Source organism: Hordeum vulgare, chromosome 4H (assembly GCF_904849725.1).
Source record: "Hordeum vulgare subsp. vulgare chromosome 4H, MorexV3_pseudomolecules_assembly, whole genome shotgun sequence".
Lineage (NCBI taxonomy): Eukaryota > Viridiplantae > Streptophyta > Magnoliopsida > Poales > Poaceae > Hordeum > Hordeum vulgare.
Genome location: NC_058521.1, coordinates 583,962,850 through 583,972,817, shown reverse-complemented (window position 1 = coordinate 583,972,817; position 9,968 = coordinate 583,962,850). Strand labels below are relative to the sequence as shown.

Genomic DNA, 9,968 nt, shown 5'->3' with positions numbered 1-9,968 from the left:
CATTGAGGGTGCCTTTTGCCGTCTTCAGAAGTTCCTGATGCAGCACAAGCACATTAGGCCGAAAATAAGATGGCATCTGCCTTTCTTGCATCTCAAGTGAACTTCTGAAGTTAGCTTTTGTTTAGATGACTGCAAAATATTATTTTGGGGTTATTCAACAAGTGCACCTTCGCATCATGGTACCAGATGTCCTAACACGGTGTGCACAAGTAAGACAATAGATAGATGTATCATTCTGGGGTTATCAATGACCAAAAGATAAGCCTGCGTTGAAAAAACAACCAGAAGATAACCTAGTACGAGAAAACAATGTGGACATTCCTTCAGCTGATTCCACTTAAGTGTTCATAGACCGTTACAATATGCAAAAGCATCTCATCAATTGTGAGGCATATTATTAACATGGTGCCTTGAAACGAAAACCAGGCCATGATCCTCTAGCGTGTTACGCGTTCAAAATTTCTGAGTTCTCTGCAGACATCTCAGATGTTATTTGAGGGGGTACTCCTCAAACGAGACTTACTAAAGAAACTGTTTACAACAATTACAATTTGCCTCATCGGAATCATCTAGAGAACACACCCTATTGCTCCGCAGCGATCTTTCTGATGACATATGGTAGGATACCACCATGGGTGTAGTATGCAATCTCCACCTGAACAGAAGTAAACAAATTCATCATCAGAAATCACTATTGGTTGTAAAACACTGGCCTAGAAAAAATGCTCAGGACAGAATGTCCATACCTCGGTGTCAAAGCGGAGTGTGCACGTGAACGACTTTCCGTTGTCTGTTGTGACTGTAACATCTTGGCCAGGCTTGATTTCATTCACATCAGTGGGAAGCTGAATGGTGTAGCGCTCATGGCCTGTTAAGCCAAGAGTGTCTGCGTCCTCTCCAGCCTTGAAGCATAGAGGGACGATGCCCATTCCAGCGAGATTGCTCCGGTGAATCCTCTCAAAGCTCTTGGATATCACAGCCTTCACTCCCTGCAGTCACCAAGTGAAAGCACCACACCGGTTTAGTGCCAGTGTCATGGTGTAAGCAAGGAAACTATTAGGTGAGAAGCATGGTTACCTGAAGCATTGGACCCTTTGCAGCCCAATCCCTAGAGCTTCCACTGCCATACTCAGCACCAGCCAGGATGATAGTGTCATGCCCTTCATTCTTGTATTTCTGTCGAAGACACACACAAAATGAATAGCATTCAATGAGATTTGAATGCCTTCTATTTTGCATCACTGAAAACCAAAATTTGGATTCTACGAAGATCAAGTATATATTACCATAGCAGCATCAAAAACAGCAAGCTTCTCCCCTGATGGAACATGGATGGTCTTGGGGCCAACCTCTCCCTTCAAGAACTTGTTCACAATACGAATGTTGGCAAAAGTTCCCCTAGCCATGATCTCATCGTTACCTCGGCGACTCCCATATGAGTTGAAATCCTTCCTTTCAACATTGCGCTCCTTTAGATATTGGGCAGCTGGGCTTTCTGGGTGGATGCTTCCAGCTGGGGATATGTGATCAGTTGTGATACTGTCACCAAAGTTGAGAAGACAATACGCATCCTTCACAGGCCGTGCACCAGGAGGGGTCATTGTCATGTCCTTGAAATAAGGAGGCTCGTGGATGTATGTTGATTTTGGATCCCATGGGTAGAGAGTGCTTGCTGATACAGGCAGCTCATTCCACATAGGATTTCCTTTGGTGATTGCCTCATATGTGCCCTTGAACATGTCTGGGAGCACGCTCGACTTAACAACCTAGAAGAATTAATAGCACAATTAGCTCAGTAGATCATGGCTCTCACAATAATGAATTAATTACAACCTAGAGAGTACTTAACAACCTAGAAGAAATAATAACAACCTAGAAGAATTAATAACCACCTAGAAGAATTAATATGCCAAATCTATTATGGTCTCAAAGAGCACATGGGAGATAAATATAACAAAAAACAAAGTTGCTGTGCTCACCTCAGCAATCTCATCAGTGGAAGGCCAAATATCCCTGAAGTAAACCTCTTTCCCATCTTTTGAGATGCCTACTGGTTCTTTCTCAAAATCAATATTAACCTGCAGCACATTCCACAGTTTAGCAAGGAAAATCAACAGAATAATTATGGAGAAGTTTGAACTAGTTTGCTTAGTAGAACTGGGACTTGCTCGCACTAACGAATTGTTAGAAAGATCACAAGAATAATTAGGCAAAAGTTTGAACTAGTTAGCTCACTAGATCAGGGCTCTCACAATAATGAATTATATATTGGTCAATCCAAGTACAGCATTACATAAAAGTTCACACTATTGATTTGTTCCGGCAGTTCCACAATTTAGCAAAGAGAACCAAAAGAATAATTAGGCAGACGTGTGTACTAGTATACTTAGTAGGTATGCGCCCTCCTCTCACTAACAAATTGTATTTGTGAGTCCAAGTAGGAGCATTACATAAAAGATAATATTCTTGATCTGTTTCTATATTTCCACAGTTTAGTTTGAAATAATATGCATAGGTTTCAACATTGGAAAAGTGCATGTTCTCTTACCGTGCCAGCAAGTGCATAGGCCACAACCAATGGGGGAGATGCGAGATAATTTGCTCGGGTCAATGCATGTACACGGCCTTCAAAATTCCTGTTACCAGACAACACAGCAGCAGCGACAACATCTGAAAGAAGGAAAAGTGAGTAAAATGTAATAATTCACAACTTTCAATCCTTTCTCAACCAGCAATGTAAATCTCACCATTATCGGTAATTGCAGCAGCTACGGATTCATCAAGATCTCCGGAGTTTCCAATGCAGGTTGTACAACCATAGCCAACAATATTGAAGCCAAGCTGGTTAAGATACTTCTGCAGACCACTGCAAAGGAAAATGTAGAATTTTTTTAACAAAAGAGACCCAATACAAGGGAGCTTTTAATCAGGGGAAGCAAGAAGCACCTCTTGTCCAAGTACTTCTTCACAACACCAGAACCTGGCGCAAGGCTTGTCTTAATCCATGGTTTCACCTAATTAATACCAACAGTGTTAAACTAGAGCAACGGTTGGGCAACCTAAAAATTATCTGAACATAGGCCGAGAAAGTAGCACTAAATCTTACACACTTGTAATAAGAGAAACGGGTGCAACAATTTCAAACATGAAAATAACTGATCTTATTTTAACAGCAAGATTTGCACATGAGGGTACGAATTACCAACATGATGGAGTTCCTTATGTTTTGAAATAGCATATGCTATAGGCAAAATGAGCAATTCACATTTAACGATAAGCATAAACCAGAAAACATAAAGTTGAGGACAGTGAGACGAACCTCCAGGCCTAGGTCACAAGCCTTTTTGGCAACCAACGCAGCTCCCAGCATTACATTAGGATTTGATGTGTTGGTGCAACTGGTGATAGCCGCAATTACAACATCACCATGCTTTATCTTTGCTGGCGTCCCACGGAACGAAAACTCAGCAACTTTACCTTGTGATTCCTTGGGGACAGCAAAACCCTGAACAGACACGGTGTAGTGAGCATAAGAGAAGGGAAAGGGGAGAATAAGATGGGTACAGGAAATTTGCGGGTATGGACTATTTGCATATGTATTTTCTGCAATATTATAGAAGTATTTTCATAGGATGTCGAAGAATGATTAACATCCATCTTATCAATAATTGAACAACAAGATTATGGCAAATAACAGTAGAGTATTGCCGTAATATACAGAGCGAATTCTTACCTTGAACCCTACTTTGTTGTCCAGGCAAGAAAGCCAATCTGACTTCATGTTCTTCAATGTCACTCTATCATGAGGCCTGTTGAGTATATCTTTTGTTAGTCATGAAAGAGGCAGTATATCTTTCGTTAGTCATGAAAGAGTACCCCGGGTACATTACCGTTTTGGTCCAGACAGACATGGTTCCACCTCATCCAAGTCAAGTTCAAGATAAGATGAATACACTCTTTCAGCTTGAACCTACATCAAGGGATAAGCAACAGCATTATAAATAAATAAAATACATACCAAATACCTTTATAATCAGATCAGATCAAGTATGAAATCACCTGCTTGTAGTCGACGAACATATTATTGGCGCGCAGGTAAGTCTCTATCATGGCCACCTAAAGAATGTGACTGTCAAAAACTAGATGCATGTGCAGTTAAGATGCAAATCAAATGCAATCATGGCCTATAACATACAGTTTCATCGCTTCTGCCAGTTAGCTTCAGGTAGTCCAATGTCTTTGCATCAACTGGGAAGAAACCCATAGTTGCACCATATTCTGGTGCCATGTTTGCGATAGTAGCCCTATCAGCAAGTGATAGTTCACCCATACCTCCCCCTGGAAGTGTACAGTACGTAACATTAGAGAAGCTCATAAAAGAAAGCAGTGTGGATTAAAAAGTAAAGGCATGAGGGGTACCATAAAATTCAACAAACTTCCCAACGACACCATGTTTCCTAAGCATTTGAGTTACTGTTAGAACCAAGTCTGTGGCTGTAACTCCATTCCTCAGCTTCCCTGATAACTTGAAACCAACAACTGCTGGCAAGACCATGCTCATTGGCTGCAGAACAGACCACAATCAATTCAGACAATTGGCATAAACGGATGATACCAACAAACATCTGTACCGGACCCCATATACACCCTCTTTTTTATGACAAGAGGTCCCAAACATAAAGCATAAATAGTTGCAACCAAGTATCAGAAATAAAAACTTGTTATCAACAGATATTAACTTCACCTGCCCAAGCATTGTAGCTTCTGCCTCTATACCACCAACTCCCCATCCAGCAACACCAAGACCATCTATCATAGTTGTGTGGGAATCTGTGCCGACAACACTATCAGGGTAGAGTATTCCACCATTGTTGAACACAACCCTGGCCAGATATTCAAGATTCACCTAGAAATGGAATTGTTAGTGTTTACCAACAAAAGTAACTTTGCATGAACATTTAAGATCAAAATAGCTGTTTTATTGAAATACCTGGTGAACAATTCCAGATCCAGGTGGAACAACAAGCATGTTATTGAATGCAGTGGAACCCCATTTCAAAAACCTAAACCGCTCCTTGTTACGGCTGAACTCAAGCTCCATATTTGCCTGAACAGCATTTTCCGATCTTGCCACATCAACTTGTACTGAATGATCCACAACAAGGTCTACAGGTACCTGAAAAGATATGCATGCAGCAATATGAGCAAGAGCACAAAGACACAAGCATAAACCTGCCATGCTAAAGCTACCTCTGGGGATCAGTTGACAAAGAGAGCAGTTGCAGGCTGCGCTAGCGCCCACTTTGAGGGGGAAAGACGACATGGATTATCTTTTGAAACCCTTTAATCAATTATAGTTGATAGAATTAAGAAATTGGAAACATACCATTCAAACCCTAACTGGAATAAATGCCACCGCTTGACTAACTGGAATTACTAGATGATATTCAAACCCACAATATTTAAGACTAAACAGTCACACACGCACACCATCATAAGGAACATCAATAATTAATGATCTGTGTTCAATAAAGCATATCAGTTCAGAATTGCATCACACTCATACATATTCTACCTTAGTGTTGATTAAACAAGATAAGATGAAGGGTTGTTAGTTGTGATAATAATTAACGAAGGCCCAAAGAGATGCTATGAGAAATCCAGAACAGTGTCAGTGGCAAAACATCATAGGCATATTAGAAAACAGAAACTCTCAATCAATGCAGCAGTCTTACAGCTTATATGGTCAGTTAAGTAAGATAGTTATCAATTGTATCAAAACATAATCGTATTCACTAGATGATTCTTTTGTAACATCGCATATCAAAATGTGGCATACTGAAGGATAAGTCGTGCAGTACACCGAACGTGAATTCAAATATATTTCCAAGAAGTTAAGGACAAGGAGATAGTTACTGCAACCACGGGTCAATAAACTCACCAGCGGATTAATTTTGTTCGGGTCACTGCCAAGTTTGCTCATAGCATCCCTCATACAAGCAAGATCAACAACAGCTGGGACACCAGTGAAATCCTATAAAAAGATACAAAGGGTGAAGTGAATAAACTTAGCATTTCAGCAAGCAGGGCAATGAACCACATCATCAAACATCTCACCAGAAAACGTATCAGAATAATCATATAAGCAATGTACCCAGCTTACAGTACCACTTGCCAGATTAAAATAGGAAGTGTTGACTTTCATAATTGTCACTAGAAGAAGAATATGTGATGACGATGCAGCTAATCTTATACAGAAACCTATTACCTACTGGTGCACGATATGTATCTTTAAAAGCTGAGGTGACTGCGGCAATCATACATCACATACATAATGGGCATAAGATATGGTGATTGGGGAACTCCACTTTCTTGAAAGGATAGGAAAGTGGACCTCCATTTCCAATATTCCAACCATCAAAAGCTATTGACTCGAATCTTCCAAGTCACATATATTCTTTCCACAGCAACTGGACAACATGGAAGAAAAAGGTGGAGACGCTGGCAGGAATGAGGATCAATACCTGGAGGAGGACACGGGCTGGCTTGAACGGGATTTCGACTTGCTTGGTGGCGCTGTTCTCCCAGTCTAGGATCTTCTCAACGTCCTTCCCCGTGACCTGGAACTCATCGCAATTTCTGATTGCCGACTCGAGCAGAATCCTTATCGAGTAGGGTAGCCGATCTGGTTAAAGAGTGATGGGTCAAATCATCGGCAATTCAAATAATTCAGCGACATACAAAAAAAACTGACTAGAAAACAACGCGTCCAGAGACCCATTTCCACCGTCAGAGTTCACAATTCGCCCCATGGGAACACGTGGAGCAGCGAAATTTCAGCAACATTACAGAGTATCCAACGAGGAGCAGATCAGAGCCTATTACGCATCGCCATGGACAAGCAAACAATTCAGGGCACTCCAACTGGTAACAAGCGGTGACAGAGAGACGAAAGAGACCAAAACGTTGTAGAGGGCCTCTGGTAAGATTTTCAATTCACCAAACACACGGCGCGGACCAGGAGCCAGACCGCATAAGACGCACACCACGCCACGATAGCAGACGAGAAATGGCGGGGAAGCTGGGGGAACAACTCACCAATCCGCGGATCGGCGAGCGCGGGCAGGCTGTAGTACTTGCCGAAGTCCGCTCCGCCTCCCGGCTTGGCGAGGCTCGTGAGGATTTCGTCGTACGAGTTCTTCGTCGCTGCGGAACAAACGAACGAGCAAACAGGCAGATGCCCCGTCAGAGAGAGAGAGAGAGAGAGAGAGAGAACGAGACGAGATGCGACGATCCCTTTCGAGGTGGCGGTGGTCCTTACCGGCGGAGGCGAATCGGCGCTCGAAGACGGCGGCGGCGGAGGACGAGGAGCGCGCGGCGGCGCGGCGGCCCCCGAAGAGGCGGCCCGCGAGGCCCGACGCGAAGGCCCCGCGCGGGCCCTGGCCGCCGCGGGCCGCGTGGAGCGGGGACGGGGCGTGCGCGGGCGGGGAGGGGGCGGGCTCCGAGGCGGCGGCGGCCGCGGGCCGGGAGATCGAGGCCGCGGCGGCGGCGGCGGTGGCCCGCGCGTGGCCGGGCCCCGCGGCGGAGCGTGAGAGGAGGAGGGAGCTGGCGAGAGGAGGCATGGCGGATCGGAGGGGCGGGGGGAGAGAATGGTCAGAGGGGTGGTGCGGAGGGGCGTGCGTTATATAGCCCGCCGCGAGTTTTGGGGACGGGGGACGCGTGGTTGGCAGGCGCGGGCGGGGTAGGGTTGGGCTGGGTCGGATCGGGGGTGGGGTGGGGTGGGGTGGGGTGGGGAGGGGCGCCGCCGCGGCGGAGGGCGGACAGCGGGGGATGTCTTTTCTTTCTTTCTTTCTTTCTTGGAGCCGGGGCCAACGACGAGAATGGAACGGCCGGTGCGAGCGATCGCGGGACTATCGGGAGCGGTGGGGGGGAGCCCACACGGCAGCGGAGCGTTCGGCGGAGGCTGTGCTTTTTCGCAAATGAAATGGGAGGGGAATCGTGCACCTGTCTCGGGTTTGATTGGGGCTGCTAGTACTACATAGCTAAGAGCAGGTAAATAAGCGACCCAGATCAGGTGACATGCAAACGGCATGTCACCGTTTGCCTCGCAGCATCCCATCCACCGCCCAGCCTGCATCCAACGGATCACATCGCAGCCGAGGCAAAACAATATCCAGACACGGAACACAGACCAGGTCAGCGCCTCGGCGGTAAAATCTGACGGGGAAAGCAGGGAAAAGGCGGGCTTTGGCGGGGCGATTCGCCGGCGTCTCCTCGTCTCGCAGCCTGCTGCCGCTGCCGTCGCCGCCCGCCGTCGCCGCCGTCGCCACTGAGGAGAGGCAGGGACGAGTGTTGTCCGCCGCGGGAACCAGGGCCGAACGCCGTTGGTCCGGGACGAGCGTCGTCCGCCGCGGGAGCCGGGACGAGCGCCGCCGCGAACCAGGACGAGCGCTGCCGCGAGCAGGGGACCGTTCAGCGACCACTTCTCAGGTTCCCTATCTCTCTCTTGTTCCATTAGTGCCAGAGGTGGTGCCAGCTTTGAGTAGCACTATATTCTCTGAATCTGCTAAGCTTTGTGTCCGGTTTTAACATAGGAGCCAGCTTTGCGGTTTTGAGTCAGCACTAGATTTCTGAATAATTCTATAACTTGTATACTACAGCACTTGCAGCGAGTATTTCCGAATTTGACAACACTTCTATACTACTACAACACTTGTATATTATTGTTTGAATTTCTGTTAGTTTCTATCTTGTTTCACTAATTTATATACACCGTGGAATTTGGCAGGATTGTGTGTTGTGCGATGGGATCGATTGGCAACAGGATACCCGAAGTTGGTATGCGGTTCAGAAATTCGGATGAGGCTTGGGAGTTCTGGCTGCAATATGAAGGTCACATAGGCTTTGATGTGAGGAAAAGAAATACCATCAAAAGCAGAACTGATGGAACAATCACTTCATGTAGGTTTGTTTGTTCCAATGAAGGCTACCGAAGAAAAAGTCAAATAGATCACGAGCCGAAGCACATTAGAGCCGAAACAAGAACAAATTGTAAAGTTCGGATGATTGTTTCATTTGATCGAGTGGCCAAATTTTTTGAAGTCACCGAAGTTGATTTGGAACACAATCACCTCCTTCAATTGCCACAAACCTGTCACTTGTTGGCATCACAAAGGAAGATTTCAGATGTGCAAGCTTTAGAGATAGAAACAGCCGATGATTCCGGAATTATGCCAAAAGCTTCACATGAGTTTGCATGTCGTCGAGCTGGTGGGAAGTTCAACGTTGGTTACACTTTGACTGACCAAAAGAATCATTTGCGAACCAAGCGGCAGCGGGAGATGGCTTATGGACAGGCCGGTAGTATGTTGAAGTTCTTTCGTGACAAGATAGTTGAGAATCCATCATTCCAATATCATTTGCAGTTGGATTGTGAGGAGCATATAGCCAACATATTTTGGGTTGATGCTAAAATGCTACTTGACTATACAGACTTTGGTGATGTTGTCACTTTTGACACTACATTTGGCACGAACAAAGAGTATAGGCCATTTGGTATTTTTCTTGGGCTCAATCAGTTTAGAGAAACAACCATTTTTGGTGCTGCATTGATGTTTGATGAAACACGTGACTCATTTATATGGCTCTTTGAGACATTTCTAGCCGCACACAATGGAAGGCAGCCTAGAACTATCTATACCAATCAAGATGCAGCAATGGGAGGAGCCATAGGAAAGGTCTTCACAGAATCATATCATGGACTGTGTACATTTCATATCATGCAAAAATGTTGTCAAACATTTAACTCAAGTGGGAGTGGAGGATGAAGTGGAGGATGGAGAAAAAGAGCCTCATATTCTCACAGATTTTGGTGCTTGTATGTATGGATATGAGAACAAGGCAGCATTTGAAGAAGCGTTTGACAATATGAGGCTCAAAGTGCATAAGCAAACTTGGTTAGATAGCAT

The 9,968-nt window shown here is 45.2% G+C and overlaps 1 protein-coding gene across 1 annotated transcript; it reads right to left on the bottom strand.

The window, feature by feature from the left end:
• Positions 1-297: 297 nt before the first annotated feature.
• Positions 298-7,650, bottom strand: LOC123449737 (putative aconitate hydratase, cytoplasmic). The gene is made up of 20 exons (XM_045127056.1): positions 7,322-7,650; positions 7,099-7,206; positions 6,525-6,685; positions 5,942-6,034; positions 4,991-5,176; positions 4,745-4,906; positions 4,420-4,564; positions 4,196-4,338; positions 4,060-4,116; positions 3,891-3,970; positions 3,734-3,809; positions 3,320-3,505; positions 2,947-3,014; positions 2,748-2,866; positions 2,549-2,670; positions 1,980-2,078; positions 1,287-1,766; positions 1,078-1,176; positions 747-989; positions 298-655 (listed from the first exon to the last, which is right to left on the bottom strand). The coding sequence occupies exons 1-20, from the start codon at positions 7,620-7,622 to the stop codon at positions 584-586; spliced, it is 3,000 nt and encodes a 999-aa protein (XP_044982991.1). The 5' UTR covers positions 7,623-7,650; the 3' UTR covers positions 298-583.
• Between the last annotated feature and the right edge of the window lie 2,318 nt (positions 7,651-9,968).